The sequence below is a fragment of the Tenrec ecaudatus genome, chromosome 9, assembly GCF_050624435.1.
Source record: "Tenrec ecaudatus isolate mTenEca1 chromosome 9, mTenEca1.hap1, whole genome shotgun sequence".
Lineage (NCBI taxonomy): Eukaryota > Metazoa > Chordata > Mammalia > Afrosoricida > Tenrecidae > Tenrec > Tenrec ecaudatus.
In genome coordinates this window covers 52,595,543-52,623,005 of record NC_134538.1, presented here as the reverse complement: position 1 = coordinate 52,623,005, position 27,463 = coordinate 52,595,543, and the positions used below count along the sequence as shown (strand labels likewise).

The following is a 27,463-nucleotide window of genomic DNA, read 5'->3' as shown; positions in this document are numbered from 1 at the left end:
CCATCACATCACCAGGGCTCCTTAGTTTACTCAAGGATGATCGAATTCTCTAGGGTTTTGCCTTTCCAAGTGGGGGCCTCCATGGTTAAATTAGGATGTGGTTTGTGTAAAGGCGAAACTGAGGAACAGGGAGGAAGACGGACATGACCGGACAAGGGAGAGCAGAAACAGAAATAGCTTTATTCGGTGGGGGGAGTTTCCGTGACCTAGTCCAACAGGTCAGGGAAGTCCTGCTCAGCAGCTGGGAGCGAGGGTTATAAAGGGGTGGTGAGGAATGTAGGGTAATTAGCATATGGGGCGTGGAAACCAGGAGACTTGCTGGTGGACTTCTTGCTTGTTTCACTGGTTAATCTTATCTGGCGCCTGCTGCTGCTGACCTTGGGGATGTGCAGGGAAGCTTGTGCAGAGCCTGGACCTGCTTCAGCTTAGTCCAAATTGGGCTGCCTAGTTCTGACCCGACCCAAACACTGATGGCGCAAAACAAAAGGTAGGCACAACTATGAGTGCCACGGCAGGAGTCAAAGTAGTGGCACCGTGGTACTCAGTAGTCCCTGCGTTCTTCACTGCCTGACACACTCCCTCCCCCCTGCCAAAGAAAGCCAGTTTCACTTAAGAATGTCCCAATGCAGTGTTAAAATGATTGATTTTAGTACATTTTGACACTTGAGATCAAGCCATGGTAATATTCTACGTGATGAAAAAGAATTGCATATAAAACCATCTGTTTATAAACAAACAAAACCCCCAACCCCATTGCCACGGAGGCAATCGATTCAAAGTGACATGAGGCTACATCGCCAGGCGAGCAGAAAGCCTCATCTTCCTCCTTCAGTGCAGTGTGGGTTCAAACTGCTAACCCTGTGGCTAGTAGCCCAGCGCATCACTTAGGAAATTAAGAATGAAGAAATTCATACCAACCTCCGTACATGCATTTCCCCCTTATGTGTCCCACTGATCAAAACAAAACAAAACTTACAGCGGGTCCGGTTTTAGCCACTAATAAATTGGGAGAATTCCGCCAACGAGCTGGCCAACGTCCCACCGGCCACGTGATGCCATCCAGCGACTCAGTTGACAAGCGAACCCACGTGTCAGAACGCGCAGCCGACACGCCCCTTCCCCCCGCCCACTTCCTTCAGGGTCCTCAGGTAGCTTCAGTCGAGCGTCCGCGGGGCCTTCCGCTCACCTGCGTCCACGGTCGGGCTCCGCGCGAGGACCGGCGGCGGGCGAGCCCAGCGCGGGCAGCCGGGGCGGTGCTCCCGGCCGGCGGCGGAAGCGGGTCTCCGGGGCGTCCGGGCGGAGCGAACGAGCGCGGACCGGAAGTTCCGCGGCGGAGCCGGCCGGCGGAGCCGTTAGCGGCTGCACGCCGGAAGTCGTTTGTGGTCGGGGATCCTCCAGGCCGAGCTGCGGCGGTGCGTGAGCTCCTCCTGGGCCCGTCGGACGACATGGAGCCTGGCTCAGCCGAATTGTACGATCAAGCCCTGCTGGGCATCTTGCAGCACGTGGGCAACGTCCAGGACTTTCTGCGCGTGTTTTTCGGTTTCCTCTACCGCAAGACCGACTTTTACCGCCTCCTGCGCCACCCGTCCGATCGCATGGGCTTTCCGCCGGGGGCCGCTCAGGCCTTGGTGCTGCAGGTAACAGCGGAGCTGGACAGGTTCCCGATCGTGTCCACCCAGTAGCCAGTCGCTGAGGTGAAGGTCCCCGAAGGCGCCCGTTTCGGGGGGCATCCTGCTCCCTGACATACCGCGCAGTCCTGGCTGCTTTTCTGGCCCCGCCCCCCTTTAAGTTGCGAGACACTACTCCTACCAACCTCAATTTCTTAAACCTTTTGGTTATTCTGTGGCTCTCCCTCCCGGGCCAGTGCCGGGCACCAGCTGGGACGAGGACAGCGAAAATAATTTGAAACGCTGATTGGGTATCAGGTTATTCTTCAGTGGGATATGTGACTGCCTCTCGACCAACCTAGTTTTACACACAATGTGTCAACAGTAGTAGTTTAGGATCCACCCCACCAAACCCAAAACAAGCTCACTGCCGTTGGAGTCGATTCTGACTCGTGACCCCACTGGGCAGAGCCGAACCGCCCTTGTTGGTTTCCAAGACTGTGTAACTCCTTGACAGAAGTAGAAAACCTCGTCCTTCTGCCGCAGTGACTGGTGGTTTCGCCCGAAGCGGAGCCCTCGTTCACCCCATAGTGGCGCAGCACTCTTGCAGGTGCTAAGGGCTGCTCGTCAGGGAGGGAAAACTATGCAGGTATTAGGCCAGGTGGGAGGAATGACAAATTTACAGCAACAGAAATGGACACGCCCCCAAACTACAAAGCCAAAACACTCTGGAGGTGGAAGGAATGACTGAGGGATGGTGTTCATGAATCGATATGGTCAATTTGTTTGAAACAAGAATTACCATCGCTTCTCGGCCTTTTGGCTAAGATCAAGTGAAACATGAATTACCAGCTCAGAGACAGTCATAATAATAATAATATATTAAATTTACACTTGAGCATATATATAAAATTAAGGAGCCCTGGTGGTTACGAGTTGGGTTGCTAACTGCAAGACCAGCAGTTTGAAACCACCAGCCGCTCTGTGAGACAAACATGGGCCTTTCTAACTCCTGTTAAAGAGTTATAGTATTGGAAACTCGCAGGGCCAATTCTACTCTGCTCTATAGGATCATTATGAGTCTGGCGGCGAGATTTTCTTATATATATAATTATTAAGTTTATATTTTTCCATGTGTCAATACAATTCACGTCAAAGTGTATGAACAGCTTTTAATGTTCATTCAGTTAATTTGATTGTGATTATTGCAAGTATGAGGTAAGTAGCAAAGTATTGATACGAAATCATATAAACCCTCGTTAAAGAATGATCAAAACCCAATGCTTTGTTTCTTGACACATCCTTTATGTAGGCCTGCACATTTCTGAAGGTGACGCTTCCAGTCCTCTCAGGTTTCCCGACAAACGTATATTTGCTTACACACGTTGAAAGGACACAAGTATGCACTTATTTGTTTGTGTCGTGGTGCTTGTTTCGCTTCGTAAAGTAGATAGAGGGTCAGCAAAATATAACTCCTAGGATATATACCTAGTAGTGGGACAGCAGGATCATTTGGTTTTTCTAGTTCCAGTTTTTAAAAGGAGAGCCACACTGTTTTCCATAGTGAAGGAGATACTTTTTAGCAGGACCGTAAGAACCTGTTGCTACTGTAGAGTCAGTTTCAACTCACAGCATCCTATTGGACACTAGAATGGCTCCACAGGGTTTCGAGGGCTGTAAATCTTGGCCGGAGCAGATTGACTTCTCTCTTGGATTGGCTAGTGGGCTCCAGCATTAGATTTTTGGAGAGTAGCCCAATACTTCCTGACCCTTGTGCCGCCAAAGCTGATGTAGCCAGCAGGGCTTTATGGTAGTTTAGTGCTTTCATCTAACTCTTGCCATTTGAGCTTCCATTGTCCCTGTAGATGGAGTGACGCAGTGGCTGCAATAAGGGGCTTACGCATAGGAACACTTGTGAAGATGGCACAGGACTGGGCAGTGTTTGTGTTGTGCTTATGGTTGATATGGGTCGGAACTAACTTGATGACCCCTAACAACAACAGTAATAATAACAATATCCCTGTACAACAGATAAGAATAATTGTATGTGGCAGATGATGGGACCAGCTCAGCAAAATTAAGTGATTTGACCAAGAAAACAACTAGTTCATCATGGAACTGGAACTCAAAATCTCATTTCTTTGATTTTTAAATCTTTCTACTCTGTCATGTAACCATTTGGTAGCTGAGTGAAAATACTTTTGCCTAGGATGATTGAGAATTATATTTATGTGCTAGTCATCTTGTTAGATGTTTTATATATTGGGCTGTTAAGAATTTAATCCTTATCCTGACCTGAGAGGTTGGTCTTTCTTTTTTCCTAAAAACTGAAATTTCTATTGCAGACACAAGTCCTTGCTCTGCTGGTGGGAACAGGAAATGCTCAGGGAGATATGAATGATAGGAAGATGAGAGGTAAATGAACAGGGCAGTAAGTGTAAAGGAATCCCAGGGAATAGAATTTCCAGGGGTTGGTTAAGTGTAGTGTTTTCATCACGATTACTGAAGAACTTAAAAAGTCCTCACGCTCCCTGGATATTTTGATTTAGTACATTAACGTGAAGGCAGAGGATCTATTTTTTTTTAGATTGTTATTGTTAGGTGCCATCGAATTGATTCCAACTCACGTCAACCACCCTATGTACAACAGAGGGAAACACTGGCCGCTTCCGTGTCCTCAGCATTGTTGCAATCAGTGTGTTCGTCTTGCTGAGGATTTTCTCTTTCACTGACCCTTTTTACTAGGCATGGTGAACTTCTTTTTTTGTATATGTCTTATTTTTTTTCTTTTTTTACATTCTATTAGGGACTTATACAACTCTTATCACCATCCATACATATACATACATCAATTGTATAAAGCACATCCATACATTCCCTGCCCCAATTATTCTCAAGGCATTTGCTCTCCACTTAAGCCCCTTGCATCAGGTCCTCTTTTTTTTTTTTGTTCCCTCCCTCCCCTTTCCCCACTCCCTCATGTGCCCTTGGTGAACTTCTTCAGGGACTGGTTCCTCCAGATAATGTGTCCAGAGACAAGTCTCCCGATCCTCCTTTCTAAGCAGTCTCTGGCTGTACTTCTTCAAACATGGATTTGTTTGTTTTTCATGGACCATGGTATATTCAATATTCTTCAGTACCGTAATTCAAAGTCATCAGTTCTTTGGTCTTCCGTATTCATTGTCCAGCTTTGGCATGTGTACGAGGCAATTGCAATACTGTGGCTTGGCTCAGGCGTGCTTCAGTCCTCAGGTGATATCTTTGCTTTGCATTTTGATTCTACAGAACCCTATTTGGCAGAATGCTTGCGAAAGTGATTTCCGTTTTGGCTAGGGTTTTGTTGTAAGATGGGATATTAAAATAATGACTTAGATTTGTATCTGTCTGGCTTTATCTTCGCTTTAAAAAAAATCTATTGTGAATTTGGTGGAAGTTTTGAGATCAGATCATCAGTTTTACAGTCAACAATTCATACATATTTTATTTCAACTCCTTCACTGCAGGCCCCTCAGTGTTCATTCACTTATTTCACTTCCTCTCTGGACTTCCTGTTTCCATTCCTCCTTCTTTCCTAGCTCTCTGAGCTTTGTCCTTGGGGAAATTCAACCATATGATCTTAAATGGCTGCTTACTCTAACAGGAGAGGCAGTTCAGTTTCAGACAGAAAGGGTGCCAAAGGGCAGTAGTCTTGGGACAGGGGTGTGGGGGTGGTTGGAGGGAGTGGGGTGTCCTACACATCTCTCTCTGACTAGTAAGTGTGTCTTTTATGGTTTCGTGTTCAGTCCCACATTTTCCTCCCATTCTATCCGGAACCTTCTACTGCGATCCCTTTCAGAAGAATAGTAGGAGTAGCCAGGTACCACCTAGTTTTCAGGTCTCAGGTTTGTGGAAAATTATGTTTGTGTGGTCCATTAGTCCATTGGACTACTTGTTTCCATATGCCTTTTGATTTTCAACACTTTTCTTCCCTCCAGATGGGGAGAGAGCAATACATGCACCTTAAGTGGCCGTTCATGAGCTTTGAAGACCCCAGTTGCTATTCACCAGCCGTAGACCCTCCAGTAGTTTCTCTTCCTGCATAATTTCTGTCACGCCTCTCTTTTATTGTACAGCGCCCTCCCCTTCATCCACGCTGAAACCTGTCTACCCTCTAGCCAGTGACTTCCCCACCTATCTTCCCCTCTCGCCAGTGGTAACCGTCAGAATGTTTGTTTTAGGATGAAAACCTTTTTTGACTCTTCATGATAGTGATCTCATACACTATTTGTCCTTTTGGGCTAAAGTCACTCAGCATTCAGATTCATCCATCTTATGAAGTGTTTTGCAGATTTGTTCATCTTTAACTCTGTATCGTGTTCTATTGTGTGTATGTTCCAAGGTTTGTCTATCCATTCCTCTCCAACCGATGACAAGGTCCCATATTTCTATTTTTTTTTTTGCTACAGTGTGTGTGCATGCATCCACGTAACAGCTCATGTTTCTGCAGGGTATCTACCACTCGAAGGTTGCTCGGCCATTTGATATTGTTAACTTTTGGAGAAAGCACCCTACCATTCCTACAGTGTTTGCACCATTGTCTTCGCCCACGTGCAGTGCATGACTCTGCTCTTTGCATGCTCTCCACCATCGATCGTGGAGGTAGTGGCTCAGTGTTTTGATTTGCATCTCAGTGGCTAATGATACCGAGCATTTCTTCATGTCTGTTTGCTGCCCGTGTCTTTATTGGAGAAGTCTGTTCACACCCTCTGACCATTGGTCATTGTCATTTCCTTGCCGAGGCGTTGAAGTGTATTGTAATGTTAGATATTAGTCCCTTGTCTGATAACGTCATTGCCCGAACTTTTTTCTCTGACAGCGGATTCTCTTTTCACTCTTTAGGTGCAATGTTTTGATGCCCAAGTGTCTAATTTTTAGGCGGTCCCAGCCATCTAGCTTGTCTTCTGTCATCTCCTGACCTGTCTTCCGACTGTGTATTCTGTATTTGGGAGGCTTCTTTTGACCCTTCCTTGTCCTCTTAGCAGTCCGTGGTTCTTTCAGTATTCTGCTCCTGCCCCAGAGTGCAAATGCATCGATTCTCCTTCGGTCTTTCCAACTTTCACACGCAGACGGTGCCGTGGAGAATATCCTGGCTTGGGTCAGGTGCACCTTAGTTCTCAAAGTAACCCCTGTTCACTTTTCACTCTGGCTGACCCTGCTGGCATTTGAAATACTAGTGACCTAGTTTCTAGCATCACAGCAACACCCAGGCCACCACAATGTGACAGACTGACAGACAAATAGTGGTTTTAAAGACACGTGAAAATCCCATTCCATTTCATAGAAAGGTGTTTAAAGAAAGATTATTTTGAACGACATGCTACTGATTACAGTGGATACTCTATGTTTATCCTGGAGTCAAGTTTGAGAATTACCTAGTAGAAATCCCTGACATGAGAATCAGGAAAGCCAGCTCTATAGCTGTCTGTCACCTCGTCTGTTGGGGAGATCATAGGGAGATCACTTCACCTCTTTGTGGATTGAAAGTGTGCTCGCAGGACCACAGGAGCCTTTCCTAGTTCAACGGTTCTGAGTCTCGAATGGATGTGATGGAGAAGTTGGTCGACATGAACAACGCTCCTTGGTGATGGCAAGTGGGCGGCTTGCAGGAGGCTGTGGCGAGTGCTGTGAGGGTGTAAGGAGAGACTGAGGCAGGGGAGGAAGTCTTGGGGGCCCTGCATTAGATTTTCCAGGGCATTAGGGGAGAATTTGCTGCTGCTTTGCTTTCATGGTGTTGACGATCTGGTGTGTCAAGGGAAGATGGCAGTAAACAGATGTGTGGGTGAAAGAGTGAGTCGAAGGCTTACTTTTCTGGCAAAAGTAGAAATGAACATGTATGTTATTGCTGTGATTTTTAACCTTAGAATTCTATTTATTTTATTTTGATTGTATTTTCTTTATTTGGTGCCATATCTATATCTATCTATCTCTATATTGTAACTGTCTTGTCTCACCGGTAGGACTGTGGGCAACTTTCTTAATCTCTCTTTGCCTTATTTTTTCTTCTCTTTAAGTATATTTTTTTCCTCACAGAACTTTTGTGAGAGTTTCCAGAGAATGTTTGTAAAACCATTGGTGTAATTTAGTGTGTTTGTACCCCTCTTTTATGATTATTTTTCAGCCCGGTGCTCAAAGCTTTTCTTGTATAATTCCTGCCTGCATTCCTTCCTTTCAAAATCGGCCTTTTCCAGCTTAGCCTCTCAGCCTTTCCTACGTCTAGGAGAGCAGGGTTTCTTGGCGCTGGGCTCGGTGTTTCCTTGGAGAGCTAGCTAGCTGTTCCTTAGTGTTTCCTCTCATAGCTCCCTCAGAAAGCTCTGCCTTTCAGTCACAGTCCAATCCCCACCCCTTTCTCTCACGTCTCTCGAGTTCTTTCACCGGGAACCCTCACTCCCGGCTTCACAGTGGACGTCACAGCCCTTCTCTCACTAGCGTTGTCTGGCTGGGCTTCAGGTGCTAGGGGCGTCTCGGACAGTGAGCCGACAGCATCCCTATCCTTTTTCATATCGCAGACCTTTCTTGTTAGTGCCTGTGTCTCAGAAGAGGTTAAGGGCTTCCGAGCCACACACCAGGATTTTGAGTGCTTAGACGACATAAGGCATCATTTTTAAAATGGTTTTTTGGTGTGCTCCTTGCGTATCACGGGCACCTAGTAGATGTTTGCTGGATCAGGTTGCCAAGTTTTCTAAGTGATCACTTTCCCTCAGCCTGCACAGTGTGGGCAGGAGAGCAGCACTGTCTAGTGAGCTTGGTTCTCTGGGCTAGTTGGGGATTGATGTGCAACTGAATTTTCACTTTTCTGTGTTGTCTGACTACCTCTCAGTATTGGCGCGCTTTGTTCCATGGCATCATATGTGAGATCATGTAAGGGGCTGCAGAGAGACTGATCGGGAAGGCAACCTAGTGTGCATGCTTTTCAACTAGACAGGTTGACTCGTAAGGTATGTAAATGTTGTGCATCTTGGCTTGTGAATTCTTAATTTTGATGATTGTTTTCAAAATAACTAGTAAGTATTAACAGCATTCTTTTCCATTTTATTAATGGGAAGCCTTTTGGCTGGAGATAGGACAGTTTTAGCACAATGAGCTGTTGCTAGGTCTTGTCCTGACTGGTTCTTTCTATTGCCTTTTGATTCTGTATTACCAGCTCCTGCTACATTTCCTGTCTGACTGTGATAGGGTATCGGCTCGCTGAATTGATTGCTGTCTGATTTTAGGTATTCAAAACCTTCGACCACCTGGCTCGTCAGGATGATGAGAAGAGGAGAAAGGAACTTGAAGAGAAAATCAGAAGAAAAGAAGAAGAAGAAGCAAAAGATAAAGCAACTGCCATCGCTGAGAAGGAACCAGTCCCCGTCCCCGTCCAGGAAATAGAGATTGACTCCAGCACCGCATTGGATGGGCCTCAGGCAGCGGCTCCAGTGCAGACTCCAGGCACACAAGGTGCGGAGCAGGACGAGGCCTGTGGCTCCGAGGAGGCAGAGCCTCCGGGGGAAGTTGCTGCTGTTGCTGAAGTTCCTAGGGAACCGCTCGCTCTTCCCAAGTAAGAAGTACTGATTTGTGGCTTTCTACTTTATTTAAAAATTTATATCTACGCGCACGCGTGTGCACACATGCACATACACACACACACATTGGATGAACCTGTAGGACATGTAAAATTTGTTTTTACCAGTTTTACCGACATAAAATTCACATACCTCCCAGTTAAATGGTTAAAACACATTAAAGAGTTGTACATTTATCAACACAATTCTAGAACATTTCCCACCTTTTCGTCCTCATTAGCTTCCAATCTCTGCACAACTTCTCTTGCCATAACCCTAAGAAACTATTAACCCAGTTACAGTCTCTATAGATTCACCTATCCTGGATTTCATACACAGAAAAACTTAACAAAAAACCGCTCCCCAGGAAACAATAACGAAATGAAACATAGAAAAATCCCAATAGAAAAGAAAGCTAACAATAAAAACTAGAATAAATTCTAAATGAGTCAAAAGGGAGAACAAACGATCAGGTGTTCTGTTTTAACCTGACTCCATCTGCATGAATCCACTTTCCAGTGTGCTCTTTCTGAGAGCCAGGCTTTCATGTCCTTGCTCAGTGGTCAGCAGAGATTCTCAGGAGGCGTAATCACTGGGGAATGCTGCAAATGGACTTGAGCTTTCACTGTCATCCATGGCCTTCTGCAACTGGATGCTCAGCAGTTAAGCTGGAATACAGTTCCATGCTCCAGTCTTGGATTTTAGTATTTACAGTCCTTGGCTCTCACAGGATGGTTGCTTCCTTAGCTGACCCCTCACTCAGACAGCGGCCTGTTTTGAGACAAGTCCAAGGTCTTAAAAGACATCAGACACTGTTCTTCCTGGTAGCTGGGCACTGTCTAATTTCCTCATTACGTTTTGCTTAACATTACCTATATAGATTCCCAACTGGAGAATTATGCTCCTAATCAAGCATTTTGACCAAGTTACTACTACCCAGTCCTTGGTGACCCAGACCCGGACATTAGACTCTACCCTTTTGATGTGCACAATTTTCTTCAGAGGCCACACCAGAAGCATCTGCTTTGGAAACCCCACCAAGTGAACCACTTTAAACACACGTGTAGCGATTAAAGGAACTAAAATACTTTCATGGACGTCACATGTGAGACCTTGTCATTTGTTCTCCCCTGTGACTCATTTAGAATTTTTGCTAGTGCTTAATATTTTCTGCTTTCTTTTTCAATTAGGTTTTTCTCTTTTATTTTATTATTGTTAATCTTTTTTTGCCTATGTTTTTCTGCACATGAAATCCAGTATAGGTAAATCAATGGATACGGTAACTGGATTAGTAGTTTATTATTGTAAGGAACTTGGGGGCTGAGGGGGAGCAAATAAGGAATATACAGAGTAGAAAATGTTCTCAAGTGGACTGGGGTGAAGACTGCAAAACTTTATGATATGATTAAGTCATTAAATTGTGTGATATGTAAACCATATGTCTAAACTGAAAAATGAGAATAGAACAAAGCAAGCTGTTATAAAATGTTTTTATGAAATGAAAATATAGCTATAAAATTATAGAAAGTCAGCTGCCCATAGATAGATGAATTTATAGACTGTCCCTCAGTTATGACTTTGTAATTAATGGGCAACTCAAGCTTGCCCTTTAATGGTATGCAAATTTACCTTCACTATAAAATGACAACCCACAATAAAATTTTTATTTCATTTCTTTTTTTAAAAAAGAAAACAGAAACTATTACATTTTAACAGAAAGAACACAATAGTGGTACTTTTTTAAAAATCATTGTATTGGGGGCTCATACAACTCTTATTACAATCTATACATCCATCCATTTCATTCAACTCCATTTGCTGCTTTTAAATCATGAAAAGGTGTGCAGCCTTGTCTTGCACTGCTAAAAAACCACACTCTACCGCCACGGAGTCTTCCTGTAGGACACAGTAGAACTGCCCCTGTGGGTTTCCAAGAGTGTCTAGCTTTATGCGATCGGAAAGCCTCATCCTCCCCACTGCCATGCGCCAGGTGGTTTCAAACTGCTGACTTTGTGGTTAGCAGCCTAACACGTGACCTACCACACCACCAGGGCTCTATGCACCTGTCAAAGGCAGGAATGAATCTTGTTCATCACCTGGGCGCTCTGTCTTTGGCTCTCAATTCTATTGCACTGGTCAGTATTACTCTCCTTATTCCTGTCAGAAGCTCTTGTGATCACTGGGGCAATACAGTATGTCTTGAGATCAAAAACCTTCTACTTCATTCATTTTCAGTGTTCGTTTGACTGAGGTCTCTTGTCTTTCCAAATAATTTGATCAATTTTTCCATTTTAGTAAAGAAGTTACTGGCATTTACATTGGGATTGTATTTTATCCATAGATCTCTTTAGACAGCATTGACATTTTCATGTTAAATCTTCCATGCACATGAAGTATTTTTCTGTTTATATTAGATTGTTATAGTAGTTGTGCTGTTTTTGTTCTATTTCAAATCCTGGTATGTTTATTCCTAGGTATTTTACCTTTCATGGGGCTATTGTAAATGGTACTGTTTCCTTGATTTTATTTTTGGAATTCTCCCTGTTGGAGTAAAGGAATCCAACAGATCTTTATGTGTTGATTTTGTACCTTGCCATTTTGTTAAATCCTATTAGATCCAGTAGATTTTTTATAGGATCTGTAAGGCTCTCTGTGTGTAGAATGATGTCATCTGTGGATAGAGATACCTCTGCCTGTCCAATTTGGATGCCCTTCTGTTCCCTTTCTTACTTTATTGCTCTGGTTATGACAGCACACTATTGAATAATAGCGATGATATGGCCATCCTTGGCGCATTAATCTCAAGTGATAGACTCTCAGACTTTCTCCATTTGGAGTAAAGCTTTTCCTTCGATCCCCTTAATCATTGGAAGGAATTCCCCTCTATTCCTATTTTCCTGAGAGGTTTTTTTTTTTTTTAAGTCATATTATTGGGGGCTCGTACAACTCTTATCACAATCCATACATCTATCCATACATCCATCCATACATCCATCAAGCACATTTGTACATTTGTTGCCATCATGATTCTCAAAACCTTTTCTTTCTACTTGAGCCCTTGGTATCAGCTCCTCTTTCCTGAGAGTTTCTGTGTTGGATTTTATTAAATGACTTTTCTGCATTGAATGGATGATTAACTGATTTTTCCTTTGTTTTATTGATGTGATGAGTTGCATTCCTTTTAGCCCCTCCAGTTTCTCCCACTTGTGATGGAATAGCTACCTTGTGCCTATCCTTCCATTGTACTTTGGAAACAGACGACTTGCAGAACATTTAAAATTCTAGGTATGCAGAGAAAATGTCTGGAAATACATAGTCGTTTTTGCAGGGTGTGGTGGGATTATGAGCGTTTTTAATTTTCAACTTTGCCTGCTAATGTATTTTCTATAATGAAAATATGTGAGGGTAAGTCAGATAGTATTTCAGCTAGGTCTGCAGGTCACACCTGCATGGACTGGGTCTTACTCCAAACAAAAGGTAAGTTTACACGTGTCTTTGTGATCAGTGGATGGCTGTGAACACGTTCCATCAGTCATACACTTGTCTCATGTGACGTCCATGAAAGTATTTTAGTTCCTTTAATCGCTACACGTGTGTTTAAAGTGGTTCACTTGGTGGGGTTTCCAAATCAGATGCTTCTGGTTTGGCCTCTGAAGAAAATTGTGCACATCAAAAGGGAAGAGTCTAATGTCTGGGTCTGGGTCACCAAGGACTGGGTAGTAGTAACTTGGTCAAAATGCCTGATTAGGAGCATAATTCTCCAGTTGGGAATCTATATAGGTAATGTTAAGCAAAATGTAATGAGGAAATTAGACGGTGCCCAGCTATCAGGAAGAACAGTGTCTGATGTCTTTTAAGACCTTTGACTTGTCTCAAAACAGGCCGCTGTCTGAGTGAGGGGTCAGCTAAGGAAGCAACCATCCTGTGAGAGCCAAGGACTGTAAATACTAAAATCCAAGACTGGAGCATGGAACTGTATTCCAGCTTAACTGCTGAGCATCCAGAGGACTGTTCCTGATAGACACCGGGGCTTAGTATGAAGTTTTAAGAAAGTGAGAAACTGCGCTGGCGAGAGAAAGGCTAGGAAAACCCCACTGAGGAATTCTTTCCCATCGCACTAACACTTCAGCTCACTATTGGGACGAGTGTGGGCTACCCTATGAGAACTTGTCTGGAAAACTTATCCCGTACCATCTAGCCCAGATCCTGCTCCTTTAGCTTTCTTTTTGTTCCCCAAATTCAGAGAACATTGAACAGGAAGATCTGTTTTCCTCCATGATGCCCAAACTGCCTCTTGGCTGTGGTGCGAATCGAGGCACACAGAGTTCTTGGGGAGGGTTGCTAAAGCCGCTCTGCGGTGGAGCAGGGTGTGCGCCCACCACATGGTTGCCAGCACTCACTGTTGTTGGATCACTTCCATTTTTGCAGGAGTGAGGCAGTAGTATCTCATTGTGATTTAGATATGCATCACCCTACAGTAGCCCTGGTGGCATAGTGGAGTATGCAGTGGGCTAGTAAACACAAGGTCAGCAGTTCAAAACCAACAATTGCTCTGAGGGAGAAAGAGGAGGCTTGCTGTTCCTGTAAAGATTTACAGCCTGAGAAACCCAAAGGGTTATTTTGCCCAAATAGTCATTATGGGTCAGAATTTACTGAATGGCAGTAAGGGTTTGGAGGGTTTTTTGCTTCATGGTTAATGATTATGAATATCTTTTCATGTATTGGTCACTGGAATGTCCCCGTTACTGAAGTATCTGTTCAGATTCCTTGTCCACTTTTGAATGCAGTTGCCTTTTTGTTGTTGAGTGGTTGAAGTTTCTTATAATTATTGTTTAGACCTTTGTCATGAGATATATCATCCCAATATTTTCCCTTTGTCTTTTTATTATAATTATTAATTATTTTACAGTTTTATTGGCATTTAATCCACATATCATACAGTGCAATAGTTCAATCATATCAAGAAGAATTGTACAATTATTACAATTAATATTAGAACATTCTCTGTCTTTTTTTCATGGTTAAATCACCTTTAAAATGAGTTGTATAATCACTCTTTATGATTTAAATAAGGTCTTTTGATGAGTAGAAATATTTAACTTTTTTTTAATGTTTAACTTTTATGTGGTCCTCGTTATCTTTTGCTGCTCTTGCATTTATAGTTGTGTTGGATAATTTATTCCTTAAATGAACTCATAAAACTATTTTTTCTTCCAAAACCTTTTTGGTTTTCGTTTTAACATTTAGGTCCTTAACCCATATTTAGTTTTTAATAACCTGTGACCCATATGAGTCATAATTGGATACCCAATTTTGCTGGCACCATTTGTTGAAGAGACAAAGACCATATTTACTGGTCTCTGTCAAAAGCCAGGTTTCTGCAGATGGATAGATTTATTTCTGTGTTCTGAGAACACAGAATACACATACACTGCTGTGTGTGTGTGTGTCTATTGTTGAACCGGTACCAGGCCTTTTTGATTACTGTGGCTGAATAGTTAGTTTTGAGGTTGAGAGTGAGGTCCCCTGGGGCTCTTCCTCAATGTTACCTGGGTATTTGCACCTCGTTCCCTTCCATATAGCTGGTGATTCGTTTTTCTAGTTTAGTAAAGAATTTTGTTGGTCCAGTTAAATCTTAAATGCACTGCTTTGGCAGGTCTGAAAATAGAATGTGAAAGATCATCGTTTTCCTTGTCCTATTTTTAGCTATATCCTAGAGCTATCTCTGTCCAACATAGTGTATTCTAAATACTGTAGCTAGATCTGGAGTTGTGCTGATTGAATAACTCAGGGCACTTATTCACTGCCTGTGCTGGTACTGTTCCAAAAGTCACTTACCTACCTGATAGATCTTAGATCACGGACTTTTTTAATGATTACCATTTGCCACATGTTTTGGGGGTGGTTTCCTTAGTGGGGGAGGAAGCTGAAGCTCTCTCCTTGTGTAAAGTTTCATAGCCTGGGCAACCCACAGGGGCCGTTTACCCTGTCCTGTGGTGTACCTGTGAGTCCCAATAGACGCCTTGACTGTGAGTGTGTGACTCATTGGTAAGCGTGATGGCAAATACTCTCTTCTCTTATTTGGCAGCAAAGTCGTATCATATGCATATGCAATTAAAACAAAGTTAGCACAAGTGCTGGGAAAAAATGAAATGCAAAAAGTAAAGATGCTTATCATTTACATACTCATTTTCTTATAAGAAGTTGATCATTAAGTACTTTTTTGTGTGTTTTGCTCAGGTATGGATTGTTGTATGGGATTCATTTCAGAGTGGTTGGTAGTAGTAATTGTGTACCATCTAGTTCTTATAGTCTCTGGATTGTGGAGACTTATTTTTTTTTTGAACAGTTTCATTGGCACTTAATCCACATATCACACAGTTCAGTAGTTCAGTCACATCATTGCCACAGTGGAGACTGATGTTTATGCAGTCCATTGGACTACTTGTTTCTATGTCTGTTGATTTTCATCATTGGATGGCTGCTCATGGACTTTTAAGGGCACAATTACTACTCATCAAACAGGATGTAGAGCATTATCTTCGTGCAGTATTCAGCCTATTGACACTGATGTTGCTTGAGACGAGGGTCCTGGTTCCCTAGACCTAGCAACTCATTCTGTCGAGGTGTTTGGTTGGATTTAGAATGTTTTCATGACTTTGCTCTCTATGCTTCACCACATTTTCGATCCATATGCAGCAAAGGTCAATGCATGTATACACATATCCTTTGTCAATTCTGTATCTCTTTGAAGGTATGTCCCCCTCCCCCTCCATACCTGTGGCTATCTAAACATCCCCTTGTAGATTACCACTGTTGTAGCATTGTCCACTCAATAGCACTTGCCTCTGTTACCTTTACCTTTTGCAAACCTCCCATTGTCTTCGGTTTGCATCATTTTTTGCCAACTTCCATTTTACGGTTTATTGCATCCCCCTTCACCCAAGTTAACGTTTGTTTATCCTCTGCCCCATAGCTACCTATCCCTCCATCTCTTTCCCTCCCAAATAGTAAACCTCCAAACTCCTAACACTAACCCACTGCCATTGAGTTGATTTCAATTCGTAGTGACCTGGTTTGGATTTCCAATGAGGCAAGTCTCTACTGGAGCAGAGAAACTCATCTTTCCCCCTCAGAGTGGTCAGTGGTTTTGAACCGCCAATCTTGTGGTTGGCAGTCCAATGCCTACGTGACAGCCTGGTGACCACCACAGTATGTTCTTTTAGCCTGAAAACCTTTCCTTGACTTTGTACAGTAGTGAGCTCATACATCTGGCCTGTTGTGAGTGACTAATTTTGCTTAGCATGATGCTCTCGAGATTCATCCATGTGATGAGGTGTTCAGCAGATTTGTTGTTATTCAGCAGTGCGTAGTACTCCATTGTGTGTAAGTATTAAAGTATGCATCCATTATTCCACTGATTAGTATTTAGGTTGCTTCCATATTTTTGGTCTCTCTCTCTTTCTTTGGCATAATAGCTCTGTGTGTCCGAGACCAGTGGATGCATAAATGAAATGATGCCACCTTTTTTAAAAATGTGGTTTTACTACATGGTCACCGCGACGGCAACACTTGATGGCTGCCAGCCACGTAGAGATTCCGGTGGCGTGCGTCTGGGCTTCATCCCTGAGCGAGTGCTTTTGACTGCAGGCAGAGCAGGGCTGTGGCTCACCGGCTGCAGGGTGGATGAGGGCAGTTGCTGGCCATACTTCTGGTTACCAAGAAGTGTGGGGCCCAAGGGGAGGTGGCGCCTGAGGTAGCGGCCACTGGAGTAGTGCTAGTGCAAGGGGAGATAGCTCCTTGAGGTAGCGGCCACTGGAGTAGGTGCTAGTGCAAGGGGAGATAGCGCCTGAGGTAGCGGCCACTGGAGTAGGTGCTAGTACAAGGGGAGATGGCGCCTTGAGGTAGCGGCCACTGGAGTAGGTGCTAGTACAAGGGGAGATGGCGCCTTGAGGTAGCGGCCACTGGAGTAGGTGCTAGTGCAAGGGGAGATAGCGCCTTGAGGTAGCGGCCACTGGAGTAGGGCTAGTGTGGCCCTTGGCAAGCCTGTGCAATTATTACTCAGGCTGCTGCCCAAACTGACGGCTACTTAATGAATGTTCAAAATGGCCGTGCTGTGGTTTCACGTCAGCCGACAATTGGCGCATTCTTAGTCGCCTCCTCACTCAACTCCTCAGCTTCTCTGCGCAGGTACACAGCCCACTGCTTTACCTTTACTCTGAAGCCCAGCGTTCCGGGATTCTCACCTGTATCTGCTCCATTTGGTCTCCGTGCTTTCAGAGCAAAGCTTCTTACACGATGGGCTGTGACCTCATAGAGGGTGTGCAACTGAATGTGGGGCATCTCAAAACATTGGCAGCGGTAAAAGATTTCTGAATGCACAATGACCAGAAAATAATTCAAAATCGAACTTTGAACAAGTCTGAGGTGTTTCTGGCCGCTTTTGCCCGTGTTTCAAATTTCTTGGGTGAAAACTAGTCTCAAGTCGAGAAAGTTTAAGAAGCCCTGGTGTAGCGGGTCTGTACAGTGTGTTTCCCTGTCTGCCATCTCTGCAAGGCTACTGTCCTTGTTTGTATGTCTCTTTCTGACTCAGCTTCCAAGTCAGATTTGTTCATTCTTCCTGAGTAGTCAGCATTCTTCACCAGCATCGTAATTCAAATGGTAGAGCTAGTGGTTTTTATTCCCTCCCTAGACTTTTCCTGGCTCTTCTCCTCCCCCATCACTGCGATTCTTGAAAAATAATTAAATATGAAAATTGTGTTTAAATTTTTACTTGGAACACATGAAACTTATGTTTTTAATTAGGGAAAATTCATATCATTACAATATTAAGTCTTTCCATTTAAGAACAGATATATCTTAATTATTCAAGTTTGTTTCACTCAGTAGATCATATACACCAATATGTGAATTCTTGTTGCTAATAATTTTTAAATTTGTTTCTTAGGATGCGAGTAAACCAAAACTAAAATCCCACAAAACCCCCAAATCCACTACCATTGAGTCGAGTGCAGTGACAGCAACCGTCTGTATGATTTCTTCGATTATTGGTCTTCACAGGAGCAGACAGTCTCCTCTTTCTGAGCAGTAATGGTGGATTTGGGTTGCTGGCCTGTGGTTAACCCACAGTGTTACCTCCATTTAGAACAGTGGTTCTCAACCTGTGGGTCGCGTCCCCCTCTGGGGGCTGCGCAACAGGGTTTCCCAAGACTATTGGAAAACACATATTTCCGATGGTCCTAGGAACCGAGACACAGTGCCTCGCTCCGTCTCCAGGCAGGTCCGCCCACATACGAGTACCCGGCATGAAGACTGTTACCCACCATGCTACACCATACTGCAAGACAAAATTTCATTTCTTTGTCATTAGAAATAAATGTTTCACAATATATAATTATATATTATTTTGTGATGAATCATTATGCTTTATATTTTTCCATTATGCTTTAATTATGTTCAATTTGTAACAATGAAAGTACATCTCGCATATCAGATATTTACATTACAATTCATAACAGTAGCAAACTGACAGTTATGAAGTAGCAACAAAAATAACTATGGTTTGGGTCACCACCACATGAGGAACTGTATGAAAGGGTATGGCTTTAGAAAGGTTGAGAACCACTGATTTAGAATATAGTTTAGTCTTGATCTAGTCTGTACGTATTTAACTTTTTATTATGAATAGGATGAAGATACTGCTGGAGCCTTAGTGAGGTAGTGGTTAGGCACTGGGCTGCTAAACCACAAGGCCAGCAGCTTGAAACCACTAGCTGCTCCTGGGGAAGGCTTTCTATAGCCTTAGACCCACAGAGGCTGAACAGCGCTGATGGTGCCCGGCTAGCAAAAGAGACAGTGCCTGGGATCTTAAAGGCATGAAGGTAAACAAACGGCCATCTAGCTCAGAAGCAACAAAGCCTACATGGAAGAAGCACACCAGCCTGTGTGATCACGAGGTATCGGCAGGATCAACTATTAGGCATCGAAGACCCAGAACAAAAAAAATCATATCAATGTGAATGAGGGGGAGTGTGGAGAGGAGGCCCAAAGCCCATCTGTAGACAGTTCGGCATCCCCTCTAGTTTTTTAATGCTTTCCCCACCCCCTACCCTACCCCAACTATCATGATCCCAATTCTACCTTACAAATCCTGGCTAGACCAGAGCATGTACAATAGCTAGAAACACAGGGGCTCCAGGACAGATAACCCCCTCAGGACCAATAATGAGAGTAGCAATTCCAGGAGGGTAAGGGTAAGGTGGTGGGAGAAAGGGAGAATCAATCACAATGATCTACATATAACCCCCTCCCTGGGGGATGGACAACAGAACAGTGGGTGAAAGGAGGCAGCAGACATTGTAAGACATGAAAAAAATAATAATTTATAAATTATCAAGGGTTCACGAGGAAGGGAGGGTGGGGGATGGAAGGGAAAAATGAGCTGATACCAAGGGCTCAAGTAGAAAGAAAATGTTTTCAAAATGATGGCAACAAATGTACAAATGTGCTTGACACAATGGATGGATGGATGGATGGATGGATGGATGGTGATAAGAGCTGTATGAGCCCGCAATAAAATGATTAAAAAAAAAGAAAATGATGGCAACATGTACAAATGTGCTTGACAATGAATGTATGTATGGATTGTGATAGGGCTGTATAAGCCCCCAATAAAATGATTAAAAAAGAAACCCACGGGGGCAGTTCTGCCTTGTCTTATCACTATGAGTTTAGTTGACGGCAGTGAGAGACTGAGGGGATTTACAAAGCAAAGCAGTTTTTTTTCCGTTTGAACTAATTTTAATAAATTTGTTAAAAATCATTTTATTGTGGACTCATACAACTAGCAAAGCCGTTTTCTATTCAACAGTTGACGTACATTTTGTTTCATCTCATTGGTTGTAATCCATACAATGAAGCACAATTTATCATACATCCGCCCTGTGATTCCTGTTTCCATTTCTTCTTCTTTCACAACCATCTGGACTTTGTCCTTGGGTAATTGCTGCCCTTTTGGTCTGAAATTGTTGTGTGTTGCCTCCTTAAGTCGTCTTGTTCCCTTAGAGACCCGTGTTTCGTTAGCCTGAAGGAGCCCCGGGAGTGTGGCAGGGCTGCGTGTTGGACTCTGACTGCAAGTCAGCAGTTCAAAGCACTAGTCCCTCCAAGGGAGGAAGATGAGACTTTGTACTTTTGAAAAGAGTTGCAGTGTTGTGAGCCCACCAAAGCAGTTCTACTCTGCCTTAGAGAGTGACTCGGGGTTCAGATTGCCTCGATGGAAGTGAGTTTGCCTCTGAGATGGTTAATGCTGAAAATTGAACATTGCGGGTGAACTAATTTCCAGACCTGAAAGGTGACTAATGGCCACAGGCTTGGGTGGGGTGGGGTGGGGGCATTTCCAGCAATCTCCATTTGACCAGTAAGCCTACCCCTTTTAATTATCTTGAGTTTTGTTGCATATTTTTCTCCCACACTGTCCAGCACCTTCTGATCTCTGTTAGAGCAAGCTGAAGGTGTAGGCAGGCCACTTCAGGGTCATTGGGGAGAGGGAAGGTTCACATGGTCCTGTAGTACATTGGACTAATTGTTTACATGCAGTTGTTTACATTCAATAATCTCCATTCTTCTTTGCTCCAGCTGGGGAAAGACCAGTAGCTATATCTAGGTGGCTGCTTACAAGTTTTGATGGTCCTCGTTGCTGCTACCCAGCAAAGTAGAATGTAGGGCGGTGTCCTGTGGACTGTGTTATGTTAGTTGACAGTGATGTCCTTCGAGACTGTGGTCCTGCACTACCATTTGGTTATCCTATGTTAGTAAGCATTATATTTAGTAATAAGGAGCCCTGGGGCACAGTGGTTATGAGTTGATCTGCAGTTTGAAGCCCCAGCCCTTCTATAGGAGAATGATGGGACTTTCTGCTCTTGTAAAGAGTGATAGTCTTAGCAACTCACAGGGGCAGTTCTACCCTGCCCTCCGGGCTCCTCAAATTGGGTTGGCATCCAATTGATGGCAGTGAGTTTTGTTTGGATATATTTAGCAATAAACCATATACACAAAGTAGAACTATATTTTTTTCTCCTCAGACTTTTTTTGCCTCGAGCAACTGGAAGGGTGTTGTTGCTATTATTAACCAAGGAGGAGGACAATGGAGGAGGGACAGGTTCAAGGGGACGAGCAGGACCTTGGTTTGGCTGTATGAAATTTGACAAATCTGCGGGGTATTTCAGTGGATTGTCAAGTAGGCAGTTGGGTACATGAGTCTTTTGGGTTCATGGGAGAGCTATGGAGGAGAGAGAAAACATGGAAAAATGTTAGTATTTGTATAGGCGCCCTGGTAATGTATGGTGGCTGAGTGTTAGATTGTTAACCTCAGGTTGTTAGAGCAGACGCACCAGCTGCTCCTCAGAAGACCAATGAGACGATGCTCCCAAGGGATTTATAATCTCGGAAACCCCATCCAGACTCCCCGTGGGTCAGAATTGACGCAGGGACAGTGTTTTGGGTTTTGGTAGTACATGAAGAGACCACTTTAAGACTGGGTGAGGTCACCAAGGGTGTGTATATTGATTGAGAAGAGAATAGATAAAAAGGACTGAGAGTTGGGGCCTTATAACATTAAGATGTGGGGAAAGGGGAGCCTCTCTGTGGAAGACTGTTAGGCTGTGTTGATTTAGAGAACCAAATCCAGTGATCCTCATACATGTGTAAGAAAGAGCTCTCTATCAAGGATTTATTATGTGTTAAGAAAGGATCCCAATCCAGTCTACCTCAAGTCCATAAATCCGGTACTAGTCCATAAGTCCTTCTTCAGACTCACACGGCCACATGCAATGATGCAGAATGCAGGAGGATCACAGGCTGGTGGGGGCAAAGTCGAGTGGATCCAAGATGAGTGGGAAAAGCATTGCAGGGCTCCAGCAGCTCAGAAGCTGAGAGAGAGAGAGAGAGAGAGAGAGAGAGAGAGAGAGAGAGAGAGGGGGGGGGGAGGGGGAGGGGGAGGGGAGGAGAGGAGAGGGGAGGAGAGGGGAGGAGAGGAGAGGAGAGGAGAGGAGATGAGAGAAAACAAAAACCAAAAAAACCTGGTCCCCAGAGGGGGGAAAAAAACAAAAACCTGGCCCCCAGAGAGTTATATATCTCAGTTGCCCTTCAAGTGAAGTCATCAGGCTGTGACCTGATTGATAGGCTAAACGCCACCCCTACACTTTTGTTGACATGAAATTATGGAACTACCCCAGAGACTAAGGACAGGAAAATGTGATGAATGAGTGAATGAATTCACATCAGAGGCTTGGACAAAAGTACCCCTATTTTTATTGCCAGAGCAATATGGAAGAGAGAAAAGTAGTTTTAACTTTGGTAGCACCACCATTGCTGCAGCTTTATTTTGTCTTTACATTTTAAAAATTCTTTTTAGCCCCTTTGATGTGATGGCTTGTATTTTGGAAAGTCCCTGGGGTTATGACTAGCATTTGCAATGATCTGTATTTTTGCTAATTGTGTCTGTCTTAGTCTCTGCCACATCTTTTCATGGAATGCTTGCATGTCTGATGTCTCACCCTGTCCCTGGGTGGTTGCTGTGGTACTGGGTAGTTGGTGTTGGGTTATAGTCTCGGGTTCCAGACAGTCGCATGTCTGTTTGTGGCTGTGTGTGACAGCTGGAGATGGCCTCTCCCATGCTCCTTCCTATACCTGATCAAAAGTGCCCCTCTCATATCTTCAGTTTTTAATCATTCACACGTCCCCTGCTAATTCTCTTATCAGAAATTAGGATTAGTGAAAACTGGCATAAAAGTAAATAAGGGATACCTGTGGCTGTCAAGTCACTTTCAACTCATACCCCTGTCCTTGAATCATTGCTGACATATCACAACCCTGTAGGGCAGAGTAGAACCGCCCTATAGGGTTTCCAAAGCCATAGCCTTTGTGGAAGCCGACTACCACATCTTTCTCTTGTCTAGTGATTGTCTAGTGATTGGTGGGTAGGAACAACCAACTTCTCAGGGTTTTTTTTTTTTTTAATTTCAAGAACATCCTCTTTTTTTTTCTTTTAAAAAATTAAAAAAAATTTTTTTTAAATCATTTTATTGGGGGCTCATACAACTCTTTATTTTGAGTTGTGGAGATTTTATTCTATGCTTAATTAAAAAAATTTTAATCATTTTATTGGGGGCTCGTGCAATTCTTATCGCAATCCATACATGTATCCATTGTGTCAAGCACATATGTACATTTGTTGCCACCATCATTCTCAAAACATTTGCTTTCTATTTGAGTCCTTAATATTGGCTCCTCATTTCCCCCCTCTGTCCCCACTCCCTCCTCCCTCATGAACCCTTCATACTTCATAAATTATTATTATTTTGTCATATGTTACACTGTCTGATGTCTCCCGCCGCCCTCTTCTACTGTCCATCCCCTAGGGAGGAGGCTATACGTAGATTCTTGTAATTGGTTTCCCCTTTCTATCCCACATTCCCTCCACCCTTATCATAATGCATACATACGTCAATTGTATAAAGCACGTCTGTGCATTCATAACCCTCATCATTCTCAAAACATTTGCTCTCCATGTAAGCTTTCTATTCTTTTTTTTGTCTTTTAAAAAAAGCTATCATTTTATTAGGAGCTCATACAACTCTTATCACAGTTCATACATACATCATTTATGTAAAGCACATTTGTGCACTCATTGCCCTCATCATTCTTAGAGCATTTGCTCTCCACCTAAGCTTCTGGCATCAGCTCTTCATTTATTCCCCTCTCTCCCCACTCCCCCTCCCTTATGAACCCTTGATAATTTATAAGTTATTATTTTGTCATATCTTTCCCTGTCTGATGTCTCCCTTTACCCACTTTTCTGTTGTCCATCCCCCAGGGAGGAGGTTATATTTATATCCCTGTAATCGGTTCCCCCTTTCTACCCCACCCTCCTGGTATCACCTGGTATCACTTTCATCACTGGTCCTGAAGTGATCATCCATCCTGGATTTCTTGTTTCCAGTTCCTATCTGTACCAGTGTACATCCCCTGGTGTAGCCAGATTTGTAAGGTAGAATTGGGATCATGATAGTGGGGCAGGGGGAAGCATTTAGGAACTAGAAGAAAGTTGTATTTTTCATCGTTGTTACATCGCACTCTGACTGGCTCATCTCCTCCCGAGACCCTTTTGTAAGGGGATGTCCATTGGCATACAAATGGACTTTGGGTCTCCACTCTGCACTTCCCCCATAATTCACAATGATATAATTTCTTGTTCTTTGATGCCTGATCCCTGATCTCTTCTACACCTCGTGATTGCACAGGCTGGTGTGCTTCTTCCATGTGGGCTTTGTTGCTTCTCAGCTAGATGGCTGCTTGTTTACCTTCAAGCCTTTAAGACCTCAGACACTATATCTTTTGATAGTCAGGCACCATCAGCTTTCTTCACCACATTTGCTTATGCACCCATTTGTCTTCAGCAATCATATCAGGGAGGTGAGCACACAATGATATGATTTTTTGTTCTTTGATGCCTGATAACTGATCCCTTTGGCACATCGTGATCACACAGGCTGATGTGCTTCTTCCATGTGGGCTTTGTTGCTTCTGAGCTCTAGATGGCTGCTTGTTTACCTTCAAGCCTTTAAGACCCCAGATACTATCTTGTTTGATAGCCGGGCACCATCAGCTTTCTTCACTGCATTTGTGTATGCACCGCTTTGTCTTCAGCGATTGTGTCTCGAAGGTGAGCATCATAGAATGCCAATTTAGGCCGATTCCCTTTGGACGCTGCATCTGCGCTACGCCGGGCAGTGGAAGGAAGAAGCCCTAGCTCGAGCTAGCTAATAAACTCCTTTTGCAGCTTTTGTAAATAAATAAAGAAAGAAAGCCAATTTAATAGAGGAAAGTATTCTTACATTGCGGGAGTACTTGAGTGGAGGCCCAATGTCCTTTTGCTACCTTAATGTTAAACCTATAAATATATACACATAGACCTATTTCCCCATCCTAATATATAAATGTATACATGCCTTTATTTAGACCTCTATAAATGCCCTTTGCCTCCTAGCTCTTTCCTCTATTTCCTTTGACTTTCCTCTTGTCCCACTATCATGCTCAGTCTTCATTTGGATTTCAGCCATTCCTCTTGGTTACATTACCCTTGATCATGCCCTACCAGGCCTCCCACACCCGCCTCACCACCGATTTGGATCACTTGTTGTTCCCTTGTCCCTGAGTTTGTTAACACCACTACCATTTCCCCCCACCTCTCCTTCTCCAATGTCCCCCGGAACTGTTGGTCCCGTTGTTTTCTCCTCCAGATTGCTCATCCAGCCTATCTTATTTATACGGACGTGTGGAGATAATAACATGCACAAGAACAAGACAGAGCAAAACCAAGCAACAATATACAACAAAACAGCAACAAACCAATGACAAAAAACAAAATACACCAAGAAAGAAAAGCTTGTAGTTAGTTCAAGGATCGTTTGTTGGCCTTTAGGAGTGTTTTCCAGTCCAGTCTGTTGGAGCACCATGCCCTGGCCCCAAAGTCCACCTTCAGCATTCCCTGCGGACCTCACCACTCTGTTCCCTTGCTGTTCCATTGCACCCCCTTAGTCTTTTGCCTCGGTGTGGTGGGATCAGATCGGGTGCAATTCCCACACTGTGTCTCTAGTGTTGTCCCCTGTAGGGCTATGGGTCAGTGAGAGACATCGTGTCTCATAGTGGGGTTGTCCATGTGGTCCTCTCTGTGGACTGGCTGCTCTAATCAGGAACATTGTCCTCAAGGCGTGGTGGGCCAGGATGTGCTCTCTTCTTCCCCCTTCATCTGCTCCCAGGTACTCCGATCAGATATGTCCCTCTCCTGGAGCTGCGTTTTCATTGCTGTCCTTTGAAATAAATTCTTCTGGGGGGAGGGGCAGGTGTAGTAGTTGGGATTGGGGCCGGCCCCTCAACCTTTTAGTTTTCAGTTGAGCATTTAACCATTGTGTCACCAAGGTGCCTTCTTCCTAATATAAACTAAAAAATACCTCTCATGGCCATCAATTCTGACTAATGGTAACCCTAGTGGACAGGATAGAACTAGCCCTGTGAGTTTCTGAGACTGTCAGTTTTTCGGGAAGTGCAATACCTCCTCTCTCCTCCATAAAGTGGCTAGTGGTTTTGAACTGTCAACCTCTTGGTTGGTAGCCCAGCTTGTAACCCTTACATGATCAGGGTTCCTCCTCTTACAGTACTGTGTTTTAATGTAGTTTAGACGGTACTCTTTCATTTTCCTGTGTTCTTGCTGAAGTGTCAGGCAGTCAGCTGCCATGATGTCTATTATTGTGTGTGCTCTTGCCTTTGTCTCCCTTCCCCTGGTGATTTATAATCCTTGTGGGGTACTGTAAATCAAGAGACCTGTGGCGACTTGCTGTACTGTACCTACCTGTGCAGTCTTGGTCTCTGCAGGCTGTGGACTCTGGGCTTTAATAGTAACTAGAGTAAACATGAGTCAAGGAGCTCTGATGGAGCAGTGGGTTGCGCAATGGACTGCTAACTGCAGGTCAGCAGTTCAAAGCCACCAGATGCTCCACAGGAGAGTGATAAGACTTTCTACTCCCATAAAGAGTTTTTTCCTGTTGAGGTTTTTCTGTTTTACTTTGTTTGTATGTTTTTTTTGTATATGAAATCCAAGATAGGTAAATCAATGGATTAACTGGGTTAATCTTGGGGGCCTGGTAGGGGAGGTTGGTGGGAAATGGGGAGTTAATAATGAGTACAAAAAAGAAGCAAATGTTCCAAAATGGATTGTGGTGATGATTACACAGCTCTTTTTAATATGATTGGACTTTGAATTGTTTGATATGTGAATTGTATGCCAATAAAACTGTTAAAAATAAATTTGAAAAAGAGTTATAATCTAAGAAATGGCAGTTCCATTCTGCCCTGCAGGGTCACTATAAATCAGAATAGACTCTGTGGTATTGCACCTGCTTTGGTGTGTCCAGGGGGTCTTGGTCTGGTGAACTGAAGGGCAGAGTAATGCATCATAATGGCTAGAAAGCAAAGTTTATTTAGATAGGGAAGAAAAGCACCCGGCACAGCCGGTGGGAGTCGAGTGAGTTCCCGCTAACCGAGTTCTGTCTAGGTGTTTTTTATCAGATGTGGGGTACTTGGCCTGTTTGTGTTTCCAGGTTATGGACAGATCAATCTGGAGTCTGGTCACATCTCTCTGCCAGGAGCCTGGTCACACTCTGTCCACATTGGTATCTTGCTGGGACTAGATATGGGGAAGTTATCAGGCAAAAGTGTATT

At 43.7% G+C, this 27,463-nt stretch overlaps 1 protein-coding gene and 1 long non-coding RNA gene across 3 annotated transcripts in view; one reads left to right on the top strand and one right to left on the bottom strand.

Moving 5' to 3' along the window:
- LOC142456819 (uncharacterized) overlaps positions 1-1,398 on the bottom strand; it is a 29,033-nt gene extending 27,635 nt beyond the window's left edge. The window contains exon 1 of one of the 2 annotated variants that reach the window (XR_012786102.1): positions 977-1,398. This is a non-coding gene — a long non-coding RNA (uncharacterized LOC142456819). The remainder of the gene's footprint in view (positions 1-976) is intronic. The other variant, XR_012786101.1, reaches the window with a different exon arrangement.
- NUDCD3 (NudC domain containing 3) overlaps positions 1,329-27,463 on the top strand; it is a 132,346-nt gene continuing 106,211 nt past the window's right edge. Inside the window, exons 1-2 of the mRNA XM_075558104.1 lie at positions 1,329-1,637; positions 8,858-9,183. Coding sequence (XP_075414219.1) covers positions 1,446-1,637; positions 8,858-9,183 — 518 coding nt within the window. The 5' untranslated portion in view covers positions 1,329-1,445. The remainder of the gene's footprint in view (positions 1,638-8,857; positions 9,184-27,463) is intronic.